This window comes from Caloenas nicobarica, chromosome 24 (genome assembly GCF_036013445.1).
Source record: "Caloenas nicobarica isolate bCalNic1 chromosome 24, bCalNic1.hap1, whole genome shotgun sequence".
Taxonomy (NCBI): Eukaryota; Metazoa; Chordata; class Aves; order Columbiformes; family Columbidae; genus Caloenas; species Caloenas nicobarica.
The window spans coordinates 3,194,155-3,212,262 of record NC_088268.1 but is presented as its reverse complement, the minus strand read 5'-3'; the positions used below and the strand labels follow the sequence as shown (position 1 = coordinate 3,212,262).

The following is an 18,108-nucleotide window of genomic DNA, read 5'->3' as shown; positions in this document are numbered from 1 at the left end:
TCAAAACCCTGAAATCCAGCTCGACCCTGAAGATTCTGAAGCCCCAGACGCGCCCTGTGCTCGTAGATCTAAATCCACCCACCTCCATCGTGTTCACTTTGCCGTGGTGCACTCCTAACCGAGGCATTTTTATATCGATAAACACAAACAGCAAATTACTCCAAAGACTCGGACGCTTTGAGACTAAAGCTTTTTCTGTGCCAGGTTTAAGAGCGAGGCCTCGAAAAGCAGTTCCAGCCCAAGAGCATCTGAAGATGCAGTTGAGCTGCAAATGCGTAAGGATTATTTCGTTTGTTTTCCCAAATGCATCCAGGAACAGAGAACTACACGTTTTAGCCAGTTGTCTATATGCGGAGTGCAGGAATAATATCACTGCCTAACATTAAGCGTTTGATTAAACTCTCAGAAATCCCCATCTAGCCCTGAAAAATGCAAAGTGATGACACTTAAAGCCAGGGCCCGCCAAGCTGGACCCCCATGTAAAACCATGAACTTCAACGACCAAGGACTAATCTGGCTTAATTACACATGTTAAATGACATTATAATAGGCACAAGAATTCACTGCTTCCATCTAAAGTCACAAAATCATTAAAAAAACCCCAAACAAGACCTGTAATTTGTACTGTGCCTGTTTATCCATCCCAACAAACTCCAAGCAGCTTCAGCCTATACCCCTATCGTTTTATTTCTCAGTATTGGGGTTTTGTCTATGTAGTAGCATCGATATCTTCCCATCTCGTCAAGAGTTCCAAAATTAAGTTGTTTGTACCTATTTTGAAATTTAAAACCAAGGCATGCGACTGCTAAGAACCGGTATTTAAACACAGGTTTGCTGTCAAGTGAACACATTTACACTTCAGCATAGGAAAAGAAGATAAAAATAAGAAATAGATGCTCACATATTTCTAGAAAACGTCCATTTCCAAGTCTGGGTCTGCAGTCCTATGTTGTCTATTGGCAGAAAAAAAAAATCCCTCGATCCACTGAAATCCATTAATTTTAAAAACCTATTTCAGTGTATTTCTAATTAATCTTTGTAGAAACACAACAGTGGCTGAAACCAGTCACCTTCCAATACATCAAACTGAGGAAAAACAAAATAACTACGCGTCAAAATAAGCCTCCTCTAAATGAAGCAACAAAAAAAAGAAAGAAGAGCTAATAAATCCTGCTGGCCCCTTTTCTAATCACCAATTTGTGTTCATTTTAAACATCATTTTCGGTGTTTTACACTAAAGCTGTTTTATATGCAAACTCTTCATTGAATCAGGTATTTAGGATTGTTCCCTGTGGATTAATTTACGTTCCGAACAGCCCGGGGTGATACAAGTGCTGCTGCACAGGCTGCGAGCGGTTGCTGTGCGGACTTCACCTCTTCTAGGAGCTATTTTAAACCAACCCCATTTTGACTTTATTTAAAAATTTGGGCTCCTTTTCCTTGGCGAAGAATTTTGCTTAGAATTTTTTTATTTGCAAATAACATGCTTTAAAATATTTTTATTTCTTTGGGGGAAAAACCAAACAGAATCGTATCAACGTAGCAGTTTGTCCAAGACAGCGGCTCGGATGTCACCGCGGCCAGTGCTACGCTTCTCCAAGAGCTTCGTATAGTTATACCATAGCAAATAATATTTCTCATTTAGTTCCAGGCTGGCCCGTGCCCGGGGGCACGAGGTTTTCAGCTGCGCTTGTCTCGAGTCCAGCACGCGACGGGATTTTTTACCGTCCCATCCAATTCTCCCCGAGGCAGAGACCACGCCTGGAAAACGTCAACCTCCGTGTTCACCTTTCGGATGGAGAAAGCACTTTTCTCTAGTTATCATTTCATGATGACCAACGGCTGAAATGTTAATTATATGTAAAGATGAACGTCTCAGGTAGGAAATAAGGATTTTGTTGCTTTAAAGAAATAACGGCAGCAAAGTTGCCCTGAAATTAGGTACTAAAAACGCTTGTGCGAACTGCAATTTGACCTCATTTCACTCGTCCCCAGTAACATCCAACAACACGACTTGCGCATTAGAGACGTCCCAGCTAACGCGTCAGAGTTGGCAAGGAGTAAAATACGTTTTTTTACCCTGATCTACATAAGCCTTTCATGAACTCAGTCGAGGAAGGATACACCTAAATATAACCGTGTCGCCTCACAGAGCTCAGCTGCCAAAAAGAAATATCTGGCAGGCAGAAAACATGAAGCCAAAGGTGTCCTGGGGGAAGGCGGCAGCCTCAGGCACTCACAATCAACCCGCATCCCAACAGCCCTGGAGCTCCGGGTGCTTTCAGAAGAACGTTATTCTCTGCTGGACACCGGCAGGCAGTTTAAAGCTCCTTCATGCAAAAAGAAAAGACCTTAAGCCTGCCCTGCTCAAGGCCTGAGGTCAAAATCCGCAGCGCTCTTCATATGTTTAACTTCTCCTACAGCTCTGGTCTCAAACAGGGCAAAAAAAAAAAAAAAAAAAAAAAAATCAATTGCTTGATTCATATAAACAATGCTGTAAAAAGACAGAGATTAAACAGGTAAAGCCATTTCTGCTTCGAGCCTCGAGGAACTGTAAATCACGGTGAGCGCACAAAAGGTCGTGGAACGTGATGAAAAATACCTTGAGGGCAGCATCGCGCTGAGCCTGTGTCCGTCCTGTTCCGAAGCTGAGCTCCGCGCTGCCGGGCGGGATGAGGGACGGGCTGAACGCCTCGAAGGGCTCGGACTAGAAACGCAGGGCCTGGCTAAAACAGCGTTTTAACAGAGCGAGACAGCCCCACCGGCAGAGCACAACGCAGCGCAAACGGCTGCTCAGACAGAACGGGTCGGCAAAGCTTTCGGTTCGAAACTTGAGTTTAGCACTTGCAGAAAACGAGGTAATGCATGTTTTTAAGCGCTGTCGACTGTTGTCAACGTCAAAGAAATCTCTCAAAAAGGTTCCAAGTGTAATACAGAGGTAGTCATCTCGATGGCCGGTTTCCCAAAGCACCGTAAAAACCCTGACGTGCTCCTAAACACTGATTTAAACACAACCCTCTTACAGAACCACAGGTGCACATCTGGAGTAACATCTGTATCATCCCCTGCGTGCGGGGAACCCCGGGGATTTATTTCTGAAGAATAAATGCAGATCTTGTACATACACATCCCTTTATCCCCACATCAACCCCCATCACTTTCCCAATTCAGTGCCCTCTCCGTATTGCCCACATTTACCATCTTTATTTTTGCCAGTCTCATCAGCATCACTTCACCTCTTTTTCCTTCTTTAGCATCATCAAGCATCATTTTTCTTCTTTTTTTTTAAAAGTCCATCAGTCTTCAAACTGGTTTTAAAATGATAAGATTTAAAGAAGAAAGCAGAAAGAGGCATGTGTGGGGGTGTGTGCACAAGGGGAGTTATTTGTATACTTGATATTAAGTTTTTGGGCAACTTTGGATCATTGTGAAGCTTTTCGTACCCATGAAGGTTAAAATCTTGCTGCTCCTAAAATAAAAGCTGAGAGCCCCTAATCTCACGCCATCAACAGCTGAAAACTTTAACAAAAAGTCACTTATCACAGTATCCAAAATAACACCGTGGGAGTTGACAACGGCGAATTTTCCTCCAGCTCTTCTGATCAGTCTTCGCAGTTTATTCTTTCTTTCAATTTTTCACTTCATTTTTTTCCCATCTACCGGGCTGGATCATAAACCAAAGCAAATTTCACAGCTCAAATATAACATTTGTTCTGTGCCGCTTCCTTTGGCTTTAAACACTCTTTTTTCTCCTCTTTTTTTTCTCCAGTAACGTAACAAACACCTGTAGCTGACGCATTATCTATCCAGTATTTAATAGCCAGATTTCGGTGTAGAATCCAACCCTTGATGCCTCAAACTGGTGCATCAGGACTTATGAGCCTGATAAATAATCTCCTTTTTCACCCTCTAACCCATCACTCCCGTCACCTGCAATGTGCAGATGCATTAGTGAACAAAAGCTCATTATTCATCAATATTAGACATTTTTCATGGAGCTTCTCCTTTGGGCAATGAGTCCAAATGGAAGCTGGCTAGATTAAAAAAAAAAAAAAAAAAAAAAATCTGTAATTCTTCGAAATCTTATTCATTATTAACAGAGCATTTCATAATACTGATGAGGATGTCAGAATTCAAATGCTTTAGCTGTAAGATCACAAAAATATTTAACCGGAGTTAAATTTATCTTGATGTGCCTTTTGAGCTGCTCTTTGTTCCCTTCTCAAAGCAGTTAAACTTGCAAACAAATCCATCGTGTTTTATTGTCAGCGGCATCTATTCTGCTCTAGATGAATTTATTAACCAACCTATTTTTAACCCGCAAACACATGAATCTGGAGAAAGCAGCAACTTGATAAAAGCTCGAGTCAGAGTAAAAAAAAAGCCAAAAAAAGAACATTGAAAAAGCTACAGGCCAGGGATCTCCAGGAGGGACCGGGGTCCTTTATACGTTGTTCTTTATTGTAAAAAATCCACAAAATCTAAGTGAAGGCGACTGGTCCATCTGGTATGAGACCTCTTACAACCCACCATTCCTTTAATACCCTCGGGAGGCTGCTGCTAAATGACACAAAGTGCTGCTCGAACATCATGTGCGCTTGGGGAAACCAGCAAAAAAAAAGTTTTGTGGTTTATTTTGCAGGTTTGCATAAGATTGCTGGAGATTTTCTTATATTCCGCTGCATTCGAGCAGCAAAAACTTCGCAGTTCACTCCTGCGGGGACGCGAAGTGCAAAGTTCCCCCATAGCAGCACGGGATTCTTTGACCAGTTTTCTTTTCAGTAGCAGATTTTGAACATTAACAGTTGGCTGATTTTACATAGTAAGAGCCAAAAAAATCCTGGAAGCTTTTCAGAGGTTGAAGTCAGGTCAGCGTTTTCAGCAGCCGTTCTGTTTTACAGCAAAAGGATTTAGTGGTTTGACCTGCTCCTATCTCTCCTGGCTCACCTCCTCTCTCCTCTTCCCCTCTTCCCCATTTCTTTTTCTTTTACAAATAAAAGTGTCTGAATTTGAAGATCTGGACCTTGTAACGTTTTTTTTGCGGACTGAGCTTCCCCTTACTGCAGAGGATCTACAGTTTCTAAATAAGTGATGCATCTACTGAAGTGATCAGCAAGCAAGAAATAGTCCTTGTGCTGGGCAGATTAGGGATCCGACACGCTTGTTCTCTAATAATTGAAATTAGATAAGAGGTGACACACAAATGGACAGGAATAACTCCAAGAGGACAAGCCAAAAATAAAAAAGTTAAAGTTAAAATTTGGTCTTTGCATCCAGATTAGAACATCAAAATCTCGGCTCTATGCACCTCAATGCAGTTAAGCTCCTAATGCAGTTAATTCAGAGTCCAAAGAGCCACACTCTGATTTAACTTTGAGAAATCAATGCTGTGTTTAGCAATATAGATAGGTAAAATGAGCTTAACATGTATAAAAACACCATATGCTAAGCAAAAACATACAGAAAAAGCAATTATGCCTAAAGGATCAACTTCCCACCTTGATTAACTGTTTCCTGTCCTTTGGTAATTCTCAAATATTTTACAAATAGCACGTTAACCTTCTGGGACACATGTTAAAGTCTCTGTGGTTTTAAAATATGAAATTTAGGAGCAATTCACCATTGGGAGATTTGTAGGTGACGATCATTGCAGCTCAGGACTGACAGGTGGCAAAGATCAAGAGATCTTCCCAAACTTATACATTTTGTCAAGATGAATAAGAAATATATTGGAGCTGCCTATTATAAAAATACACCTTCTTGGAGCTAATGAGCTAATAATTTAAATCTCTTATTAGGGAGCAGCAGGAGGGACCATGACTCAGGAAACTTCAAATACCGAGGGAAATGTTTACTCTTTCTCTACACATAAAACCAGAATTAAAATCTATGAGTAGTTCTGACAAATCTCCAAGGGATTTACTCTTTTGAGGTATCGCATGAACCTGCTCAAAACATAGTTTCACCTGTGACAAAGAGAAGAGATGGTTCTTTAGGGACAGGGGTTAGGGGGACTTGGCTGTGTTGGGTTGATGGTTGGACTCAATGATGAAGAGAGAGAAGAAGAGAGAGAAGAGAGGAGAAGAAGAAGGAGAAGAAGAAGGAGAAATCATATCAGTTGGAAGAGCCTCCCAAGATCATCGAGTCCAACTGTTCCCCCAGCCCAGGCACTGCCCCACGTCCCTGAGAACCTCATCTCCGTCTGTCCAACCCCTCCAGGGATGGTGACTCCAGCACTGCCCTGGGCAGCCTGTTCCAATGCCCCACAGCCCCTTCCGGAAGGAATTTTTTCCTAATATCTTTTCCAACCAAACGATTCTATGATTCTACAGAGGGGTCCAATTCACCTCGGTCACTGCACTATTAACCTGAATAACGCAAAATCATCCCATTAATTAGCAAACACATGTATATGATCTAAAATAAGGCCTGTTAAACCAATGCATTTGATGATGAGCGAGGAGGAAGAAGGAAGGAGAAGGAAGGAGAAGGAAGGAAGGAGAAGGAAGGGGAAGGAAGGAGAAGGAAGGAGAAGGAAGGAAGGAAGGAAGGAGAAGGAAGGAAGGAAGGAGAAGGAAGGAAGGAAGGAAGGAGAAGGAAGGAAGGAGAAGGAAGGAAGGAGAAGGAAGGAGAAGGAAGGAAGGAGAAGGAAGGAAGGAGAAGGAAGGAAGGAGAAGGAAGGAAGGAGAAGGAAGGAAGGAGAAGGAGGAGGAAGGAAGGAGGAGGAGGAAGGAAGGAGGAGGAGGAAGGAAGGAGGAGGAGGAAGGAAGGAGGAGGAGGAAGGAAGGAAGGAGGAGGAAGGAAGGAGGAGGAGGAAGGAAGGAGGAGGAGGAAGGAAGGAGGAGGAGGAAGGAAGGAGGAGGAGGAGGGAAGGAGGAGGAGGAAGGAGGAGAAGGAGCTCACCGATGATCCCGCTGTCCCTGCTCTCCAGCGTGGAGGTGGGGCTGGTGACGGCGCCGTAGGTGCCATCCTTGGCGGTGACGCCAGTGGCGACGGGCGGGAGGGTGGAGCAGGGGCTGCTGGCGGGTGGCGAGGCCGTGCTGCTGGTCAGCGTGGAGCAGGGGCTGATGCGCTGCGTCACGGCCGAGCTCTGCAAAACACCAACGTTATCACTCACCGCGGGGGGGGGGAAAATGGATTTCTGGAGCTTGTGGGTTTGCTTCAGATGGGACGTTGAAAAGCGATTAGGTGTTCAAGGCGACAGCGGCCACCGTGCCACCCTGCGGATAACGCAGAGGTGCTGGGTGTGTTTGCTGCTTCATTCCTTACAGATTCCAGCTTCCGTGTTAAATAGGGAACAGAAGATATAAATAAAGTGGTATTTACTGAAAGCCTGATTCCATAGTTTCTTATGAATTCAAATAATTCTAATATTAAACTGAAAATTTTTTAAAAAAGCACAAATAAGCAGAGATTTTGATACGGTGATTTCAATTCTGTGCCTCTGTTGAAGCAGAGATCTGCAGGGTGGTGAGGGCACAGCACGATCTCACCTTCACCTACAGCAAAAGCATCATATCCAGGAAATCCTACCAAGACCTCTGGGTCATTTCTGTCTGCTCAGAAACCTCCGTGGGGCTGCAGTTTTTTATTTGGCACTGTAAACGTTTCCTCCATTCGAGGAAAACAACAGCAGTTTTACACCCTTGCAAAGAGTAAGCTCCAAATTCCTTATCTAGATACGAGACAGTCCTTCCCCGTCCAGATGTGCTTTCCCCACCCGATGAAGTTTAAAAAAACCAGACATAACGGGGAAAAGGTTGCTCTCCAAAGGCAGAACAAAGTGAAAAAATGCAGCAGCACAAAAGAAAAAAGCTGGTTGTTTTAAAAGTTATTTTGGAAAGAGCCTGTAAGATACTGTGCGGCAGATCAAGCGTCTGTCCCCCCTCGAGTACATGAGGATGCACAGTATAAATATTAAAAAATGGGTTTTTAAGCATGTGATCCTCCCTTAAATTTCTTTTTCGGCCGCCGCAGCAGGGAGGGGACCCCATCGCCCCACGGCTCGGGGATGGGACCGTCACCTCCCTCCCGCGCCGCCGCCGTCCCTGCGGACTGTACCGCATCCCTTGCTGTGAAATGATGCTGGTCCCAAGGAAGGAATGGCAGAGGTGAGCTCCCCATTGGGAATTCGTTTAATCGAGATTTCTCTGAATATTTCCCTAATCGCTGTATGGATTTGGATCCCCTTTTCATGTCATTTGAACCCAGAGAGCATCATCTTTGCAAACTGCACAACACATTTGACGTCTAATTAGTTTTCTTCTTGAAGCTGAAAAAAATGCCTGGGACAGACTTCTGCAAGTAGAACATGTGGAAGATTTACTGGTTTTTAAATTAGAAGGCAGATCCCATGTGTAGCTAGTGGGAAAAGATCTAACTTGTCCAAGGTAACCCAAGGGGGCTTGTAAAAATCCTGACTCGGAGCGTAACCATCCCGGTGTTGGAGGCAAATAGGAGCATCCCCTTCTGCCCCACACCTTTGCTTCCATACCAGTGTCTTTAATTAATTACAGAGTTAAAATTCAGTGCAAGAACGGCACACTCATCTTCCCTCCAGCTGATAACACCATTGTTTCATGAAATGCCAAAAGTGATCTTCTTGTAAGTTCTTCTATTTGCAGTGTTATCAACGCAGCTCCTTAAGAACAAGCTACTTGCAACTGGGAATTACTAAATAACACAGTATATCACTTGGCATTGACTGACATGTTTTATTTGTGTATTGATATAGAAAAATGTTCCTCTGTGCAAGTTTTAAATATAAATTTCCACTGACAGAACATTCTGTATTATTATTGCTGCTGTTTCATGTGTCACATTTTCACTAAGCTTTGAAAAATTAAACTGTTCTGTCACAGTCTCATCGTCCTTTGTGCTTCTCTGGCAGCCAGTACAGTTAAAAAAGAGTTTCCCAAAACGGAGGAGAAAAAGGATTTATTCTTCAGCATTCACAATCTCTCATTAAGGAAAGCATGATTAGCAAAGAGGCAGCACATAAAACACGCAATTCCACAGCAATCTGGATTAGAGAATATGTCCTCTGACATATTCAAAATAAGGCAAGGGAGCGAAAAGGCAACAGGCCGATCCGCAGATTGGGGCAGTTTTAGTGAAAACACCTCCATTCTTTATCTTCGCTTTAGCTCAAGCATTGGCGAGATTGCAAATAATTATTTTCTTGCTTGAGAAGGCAGAGCATGGTTGGAATAACAAGTAGCAACCGAGTCCCGGCTTTCGATACAAAGAACGTTTTCTTTGCCCGGGCCATGTAAATTAACACATTAAACCCAAGAAAATTGTTCTCATTTTTAAATTCAACCGCGAACTAGTAATCAAAGTCTCAATCAGGTTTTAATTAATCAATGATTAATGGAAGAATTAATCTTTGCAAATCCCCTAAGTGTCTTACTGGATGATTTTTAAAACTATTTTAAGTAGGGTAGCTGAAGAAATTCAATTTAGGAATGAGAGCCGGGGAGGTTTTTAGAAGATTTGGCTCGGGCAGGATTTGTGCTCAGCTCCTGTCCCAAGACAGGTGGTGGTGGATGGATGGGGGTGACAAAAGTCACAGTAGGGCCACCAAAGTGTCCGATGGCTGGAGGAGGAGGGGCTGATGGAAAAGGTGCGTTCGGCCTGGATGAGAGATGGTCAAACGGCCGCCAGGGCCAGCTGCAGTCCTGCACGGTCTGCTGGGGCTCGGAGAACCACACAATGTCAGGGGTTGGAAGGGGCCTCGAAAGCTCGTCCAGCCCAACCCCCCCGCCGGAGCAGGAACACCCAGATGAGGTTACACAGAAGGTGTCCAGGCGGGTTGCAATGTCTGCAGAGAAGGAGACTCCACAACCTCCCTGGGCAGCCTGGGCCAGGCTCTGGCACCCTCACCATCAAGAAGTTTCTTCTCATATTTAAGTGGAACCTCTTGTCTTCCAGTTTGCACCCATTGCCCCTTGTCCTATCACTGGCTGTCACCCAGAAGAGCCTGGCTCCATCCTCCTGACACTGCCCCTTCCCATATTGATCCCCATGAATGAGCCACCCCTCAGTCTCCTCTTCTCCAGCTCCAGAGCCCCAGCTCCTCAGCCTTTCCTCACACGGGAGATGCTCCACTCCCTGCAGCATCTTCGTGGCTGCGCTGGACTCTCTCCAGCAGTTCCCTGTCCTGCTGGAACTGAGGGGCCCAGAACTGCCCAGATGTGGCCTCACCAGGGCAGAGCAGAGGGGCAGGAGAACCTCTCTGACCTACTGACCACCCCCCTTCTAATCCCCCCCAGGTCCCATTGCCCTTCCTGGCCACAAGGGCCCAGTGCTGGCTCATGGTCACCCTGCTGTCCCCAGCACCCCCAGCTCCCTTTCCCCTACACTGCTCTCCAACAGCTCGTTCCCCAACTTATACTGGAACCTGGGGCTGTTCCTGCCCAGACGCAAGACTCTACGCTTGCCCTTGTTATATTTCATTAAATTTTTCCCCACCCAACTCTCCAGCCTGTCCAGGTCTTGATGACCGTGCTCTTCTCCAAATTTTCTATTAGTACAAGCAAAAAATCCTTCCCAATCGGAGTCGTCAAGTTGCTGCCCAGAGCCCCCGCTGGTTCTCCATCTGTGGAGACCTTCAAAACCCACCCGGACGAGCCCTGGGCACCGCGGTCCAGGGTTGAGGCTTTGAGCAGGAGCTGGATGAGGTGACATCCAGAGGTCACTTCCAGCCTCCAGTGTTCTGCAGTTCTAGGCAAGAGCTGACAGCAGGAGATGCTCACAAAGAAAGGCAAAAAATTAACTTGGTAATTGAGGAACCGGCCTCTCTTTATCTTTGCCAGCGCATGAATAGCATTCAAAGGCCATGAAGAACGTTTTCATGCAGAAATTAGCACACGGCCCAAGATATCAATCTATTTTAGAGGACAACTCTCTGCTGTTTCTCTTTAGATTTTTCTTTTATTTGTTCTCCAAAGACATCTTTTGCTTTAGAGAAAAGATGGGATTTTAATTTTTGTCAAAAGGCAACAACAAAAGGAACCATTTATAGCAGAAAGCTCTGCTTGGCTTTGAAGTACTCAGTTCAAACAGGTGTCTGTTAAAAGTACATTTTCTAGCACAATGTATATACTGAAGTACATTTCAAATCCACCACAACTCGGATAAAAACTCGAATGAAAGCTTTAAAAGCTTAATGAATGTGTTAAAGGCAAAAACTTTATAAAAACTCATTTCTTGGCGCTCTACTTTAGGCCATGCGGAAGACGAAAACCCTTTTGGTTCAGTGCTTTGCCATCACCCCTTGTCCTGCCGCAACAGGCCCTGCTCAAAACTCTGTCCCGTCTTTCTTTTAAGTCCGGAAAGGCCGCACTAAAGTCTCCCCAGAGCTTCTCTTCTCCAGCTGAACACCCCAGCTCTCTCAGCCTGTCCTCCCAGAAGAGCTGTTCTTTTATTTTTTAAGGAATTCAGGACCTTAAGTCAGCTCCTCTGAATTATTCCTGTGCTAAATATCACGCTGACTCGTGCTGAGTCACACGATGACTCCGTTAAAAGGAGAGAGAATTAGAAGCGAGATTCTGAGTTTCACACTCTTCTGGACTATCCATCTGTCAATTAAAACCGAAACAAAACAACTGTCTTCCAGTTTCATCTGGGAAGTGGGTATATTGTCCAGTTTGAGGGCAAGGAGGAAGAAATTCAGGCAGTTTCCAGAAGATCTACATCATGTCCCTGAGCTTTTTGCTCTTTTGCCTTTTGGCCAGCCAGAGGGGATGTAACAAACTCCATCACAAGAAAGATTATATGAGTCGCTTTCCGCATCTGTTCTCGGGCGTGAAATCACCTTGTTCGACAAACATGAGCTAAAACTGTGACTATCTGTAAAATCAGGCTATTAAGTACTTACCTCTCCCTCCTGGAGAAACCCCGAGCCTTTATGTAACACCGCTCAAGCACTTTGGAAATATTGCATGCACGATGCCATAAAGCACAGATTATTTTGGTCAGTATAATCTGATCAGAAACGCTGCCCACTCCCTACAACACTTGCAGCAACGCAAAACCAACAGAAGCTGTTTCACAGGGCGGCAGCTGATCCCTGAAACACGTCCCGCTGAGCTCTAACGATGATTCACCGCTTAACGAGGAGATACAACCTTTTACCTCATGACAATCTTTTCGCCGTTATGAGACACTCAGCTGCTGTGTTAATTAGCGAATAACTGCTCTCCCGCACGCGGCGTTCGGATTATAACCCGCATGGTCCCGGCTGTAGGAGGGTTTTTGGGGCGGTACCTGGTTCTCGTCCTGCACCTCCATGCTGAACTGCGGCCCTGGCTGAACCTCCGTGACTTTCTCTCCCAGGAGGAAGCCCAGGCGAGTCATGAGTGTATTTGCTGCCTCATCGACGGATGGAGGGGGTCCCAGCTCCTGCTCAGCGTCACCTACACAGGAAAAAAATAAAACCAAAGCAATTCAGACAAGTGTTGTTTACCTTGGCTACCGCTCAGCAATTTTTACCAACAAAACACTGCCGTGATGCCCGGGTTTTCAGGTTATTCATGTTGTTCTAGTTTAACGTTACTTGCTGGTCGTTAATTTGAAGTTGTGCATCGCTCCAGCTGTCAATGTGTGTTTCTTCTAACACTGGCTGTTATTTCTCCTCTCATTGCTTGTTATGTTCTCTGCGCTTCTCATGGATGCAAACACACGTGGCTCTCCTTGTACCAGCAGAACCAGAGACAACCAGCAAACGACTTCCAGGACCAAAGCAGAAGGGGGAGCGCTCTCTCTCTTCTCTCACATAGGAACCACCTTCGATATTACACATGCAGAGGAACTGAGGGTCCACCTGCCCACAGAACCCAGGAGATGCAGAGCGGCCAACCTGCACTGCTGGGTGCTTTAATGGCAGAGAACGGGACACAAAACCCGTCAGCATCTTCCACCGTCACCTGTTGCTTCTGCCATGCTCACGGTGATGCACCCCGTTTCCCCCAAAATAAGGCAGGGTCTTATACAATTTTTGCTCCAAAAGATGCTTACTTCTTTACACGTGTAGCTGCCTGGACACTATTTACATTGACTTTTAAAATGAACTGTAACTAGGGCTTATTTTTGGAGTAGGGCTTATACTTCAAGCACCCTCAAAAATCCTGAAAAATCACGCTAGGGCTTATTTTTGGGGTAAGTCTTATTTTTGGGGTAAGTCTTATTTTTGGGGAAATGGGGTAGGTGCGCTGTCCTCCAGAGCCCAAACCTCCCTGTGGAGTCACCGTACAGGCCAGGACACAACGCAAAGTCCACCTGCCAATTCCCCATCAACTCTATAAAATAGTCAAAACCAACATTCCAGATACATTTTTCTTTATCTAATCCACCATCTGCGGGAAGAACAGCAGCGACGAGCTTCCCGCTAGCGACGCACACCTGGAAAAAGGCCACGCATGTATACTGGTGTTTCCGTATATTTTTAATTTTATAACAAAGATTTGTGGAGGTTTTTGACTCACAGTATCGCTAAGGCAAGTAGGGTTCTGAAAGTCAAGTTCTTCCCTGCTCAGCAGGACTATTAAAGCCTGAAGGTCAAGTTCTTTCCGCGTTACACTGAAGCAACACTGTGTTTCATGCAGTTGTAGGAGACTAATTAGGATTTGAAATTAGACTAGAGTTAATTATTCATCTGATAATGTACAATCTGGAAAAGAGCCGATCTCAATTTCCCAGCGCTGTCCTGGCTCGGGGGTGCTCCGGCACTCAGCCCAAAGCTACAGTCAAAACAGGTTCCTTTAAATATTGCTTTTTGATAACTGTAACTGAAAGCCACAAATCACAGAATTTGGGATACATACGAGAGCAGCTGCTTCCAGAAATTCCCATTTAAACTCATGATGTACATCTCACGGAAGCTTAGAGCAATTTCTTGGTGTCTCACCCATACTACTGCAAATTAAAAACCCCGAAGCATCTCACATGCAACTGCGTGTGCATCCATAAGCACCATCAGCTCCGGGAGACGAGCATCCGGAGCCGTCCTTACCCGGTGACTTGGCCGTGATGAAAATGGATTATACGGTACGATAACAGAAGCTGTCTCCTAAGTTATTGAATCCCTCTTGTGCTGCTTTAGACAATGCTGATGTGAATAGGACAGATTTAAGATAAAGACAAATTTAGACGGATGGCCCAATTTTCTGAACTGCTGACCGTCCACATTCAATCTGGGGGCACCTACTGGCTCCGGGAGTCAAATCCAGACACCTTTAGTAACATGAAAACTATACAGACTTCTATTTCCAAGGTTATTTTTTTAAAAAGTAGACTTTTAGAATTTATCCTAGATACCCATATCTAGGATATGGCTCCGTTAATAATTCTTCGAAGTTTATTAGGCATTTGGCTCAGCATTAGGAACTGCTCCTAAACCAAGCAGAACAACCTGTCCCTTGGAGGCTTAACCTCGTCCTTAAACCTCCCCTAATTTATCTCCAAGAGGCACAAAGGTGTTTTTCACCTGTAAAATAAATAAAATTACGAGATTATCCCAGGTCACTCTGTAGGAACGTAGACGATATAGAGGATAATAATTGTTGGATGTGATAACAGCCCTAATTCACCTGCGGGATGCTGCTCATGGCACAAGGTACCGACAGCTGGACCTGAAGCAGCCGAGCTCCGAGAACATCCCATTTAGTGTAGAACTATCAATTATTTTATTGTAACGCCGCTCTCGAAGTACAGATAAGTTAAGGTAAGCGCTGTTGTGCTGGATTATTCCCTCTCTTGGTTTTAGATCTTTAAAAGTAAGTGCAGTCATTTAATCGAGTGTCAAAGAAGAGACATAACGGCTCCGAGATGCCTGTGAAAGGGTATTATGGAAAGAAGCTGTAACTTGCCTTCCAAAGTTGACAGTAAGACCTAATACTTTCTTTCTAAGTTCAATGAAAGGGCATAAATTTTTATTTTTTCCCCCTATCCAGTTGACGTTGCTGCCGAACTTTACACACACGTCAGCACGCTCGGTACCCCCCGCCTCACCGGCAAAATTTGAGCACAGAGGTGATAAAAGAACCAGCCCCAGATATTTTTAGGTATTTCGACATTACAGCTACAACCAACTACAGCAGCTCAAACACACACATTAGAGTGAAATAAGCATATGAAATATATCAATAAACAGTAACAAACCACCCAGCTCCGCGCACACAAACCTAAAGCGCATCAGCGGATCCGAGAGATCCCAACACGGTTCGTGCGCTTTCCCCACTTGGAATTTGTTGTGTTTAATTTCAAGGCAGTTGTTCCAAACCTGGAGTCAGCGGTTCACAAGCAGAAGAGATTTAGTGGATGTTTGCACTAGTCCAAGGACTTTCATCACAGATACAGCCCGCCAAGCACAAACACATTGCGGCGAATTGCTTATTTCTAATGACATAAATAAAAAGCCATGGAGAGCTCTACAATATATTAGTCTCAAAAGTCATAGCCTGGTTGGAAGGAGAGGTGATTTGTCCAAGCTGTACAGGGATTTTTTAATTGTTTTTTGGTAAGAAAAATGTAAGCAGCCAGCCTTACTGTGCACTGCAAAACCAAACAAACTCGAAAATAAGATAATTCAGATTCTTTTGTAATGAGCTATACATAAAGGTATCTTCTAAAGGTGAAAAAGAACAGTAGTCAAAAGACTACATGAAATACACAATTCAATTTTAGGTAGTCACCAAAAGCTCTACTAAAGGACACTTCTTTCTCTTAATCCTTAATTTTCAGAGGACAGGTAACTGCAGCATTATATGACAGGAATAAATAACAGCTCCCACAGAGATGTGCAACAGGCTGTCCTTTCGGGTTAAAATACGTGTTGGGCTATGTGGCATTTTTATCTATCAGAGCAAAAGAATGCTGGAAATGGTAAATCAGAGCCTGCAGCCTTAATGGTGCTGCATGCAGAGTGATCCCAAAACGGAACAAAGAGAGGAAAAATCAGCAGGGTGAGAACTTCCCATTGCCCAGCATGGAGACGGGAGGAGAATGGAAACCCAATGGAAACCCAATGGAAACCCAATGGAAACCCAATGGAAAACCAGTGGAAACCCAATGGAAAACCAGTGGAAACCCAATGGAAACCCAATGGAAACCCAATGGAAACCCAATGGAAACGCAGCGGAAACCCAGCGGAAACCCATACCAGCACCAGCCCCTCAGACCAGTACCTGCACCCAACGCTCCCTTAGGAGCACAATCCTCATTTTAATGGGGAAAAAAAAAAAAAAAATCAAAAATCCAACATAAACATGACTTAATCCCTCAGAAACCAAACGACGAAGTAAAAGAAACAAACCAAGAATATGCGGTTTCTCCATCTCGAGCCCTTGAGGAGCACATTACGATTTTTTACGTACTTATTTATTTTGCTTCGGGGTTGAATTATAGCAGAATCGATGCCAGAAGAGGATCGGCGGGACAGGGCGACAAGCAGCAGGTTCATTAGATGAGGGGCCGGAAGGCGGGAGGTCAGTTGGCGGAGCCGGTGTCGCCAAAGGCAGGACGGTCCCCGGGACGGCAGAGCCCGAGCTGCCGGGGGAGGAGATCGATCGATCAATTGACGGATCGATCGGCCGGGATCGATCGGCAGCTGAGCCGGAAGGTCACCCATGGGGGGTGACGGGAGCTGGGGGTGCAGGAGACGCACCACAAACCTGCCCGAGAGCTCTTCACCACTTCGACAGCACCAACGACAATTTTCAAAGATTACACCTAAGTAATTAGCAATAATAAGTAATTAAATCCAGCACTCGATGATTTAGAAGCTTCAAAAAGAGTGTAGGTACCTAAGCCACACGCACACAGCATCTTTTTTTAATAATTTCGCTTCCAGAGCTGCGGCAGGTCTCCGCAGCGCACACCTCCACATTTTCCAGCTACTTTTGCCATCCTTTTAAGACGACGATTTCTTTTTTTTTTTTTTTTTTTTTTAACTGAACTGCAAAAATGCAAATTAAAAACACGATAACCTAAGCTTGTCGAGCCATTTAATACCTCTAATCCTTCTTCCCTTCCAAAAATTCAACCCACTTTAAACACGTCAGAAGGCCTCTGCAATTCGGCCTGGAATTTACCCGATTTAGGCCCTTTCGGAGAGATTTTATGGATCCTGGCAGCTCTCTCAGATGTTTTACCGTTAGTATTTTCGCAGGGTCAGCTCTGTTAATGTCCCGGGCAGTAGGATGATCTCTTGGTTGCGTAAGAAAAATCACATATAGCGAAATGAGCGGGTTTAAGTGTATTCCAAGGAAGGTGACTGGTGAGCTCAGAGCCCTTCCCAGCCTCGGCCCAGACCTCCCAACAACTGTTCTCACACCAAAATGTTATTTCAGAAATGGTCCTGCTGCTCTCCAGACCAGGAATGACCTGGGGAAGCCTTTCCAGCAAAAACATTTCCTTGAAAATCAAAAATATCATTTTATAAAGCACAGTTATTGGGTTTGCTCTTTTCAAGAAAGCGTTCAAAACGTACAGTGTCTTTAAACATGATCATTTAAAAACACTGTTTCTGTTCCATCCCTTCGATTCCTATAATGAAATCTGCCACATATTCCAGCTGCAGTTGCTTACAAGCAAATGAAATTTCTTTATGATTTATTTGGTAATTCTGTGACTTGTTTGATAGCGACCGTCTAATCTTTCAGACAAATGATGTAGGGTAGTGCCCCCGGGAGACAGTAACAAGGCGCCTTTACTCCAGAGAATAGTTTGGGTTTAATGGTTATACTTTTACTTCCAAAACCAGACTCTGAATATAATTTGGACTACAGCTGAAATCTATTTCAGCGAGCGTGTAACAAGAAGAACTGGGGAACAGTTCACTCAGCGGCAGCCAGAACTGGCCTGAATATGAAACCGATTGGTCTTACAAATAAAAAATTCTTATATTAGCAAATTAAAAAACAGAATAGTTATATGCAAAGAGTGAGCACCTATGGCAGGCCAGAAATAAATGATACCATTTGTGATTTTGATCCTCAATTGCATAACTGTAGAGGGGTTTTTTCTAACAACTCCCCTCTCTCCATGTGACCCGAATCTGTCCCGCTTTTATGTACATCTGCTTTAAATTATTATTATTATTTAAAT

At 44.4% G+C, this 18,108-nt stretch overlaps 1 protein-coding gene across 4 annotated transcripts in view; it reads right to left on the bottom strand.

Annotated features, from left to right (window-relative positions):
• TANC2 (tetratricopeptide repeat, ankyrin repeat and coiled-coil containing 2) overlaps nt 1-18,108 on the bottom strand; it is a 184,359-nt gene that overhangs the window by 66,121 nt on the left and 100,130 nt on the right. For all 4 annotated transcript variants that reach the window (XM_065651122.1, XM_065651123.1, XM_065651124.1 and 1 more), the window contains 2 exons: nt 12,271-12,419; nt 6,904-7,090 (listed from right to left, as the gene is read on the bottom strand). In XM_065651122.1, coding sequence (XP_065507194.1) covers nt 6,904-7,090; nt 12,271-12,419 — 336 coding nt within the window. The remainder of the gene's footprint in view (nt 1-6,903; nt 7,091-12,270; nt 12,420-18,108) is intronic.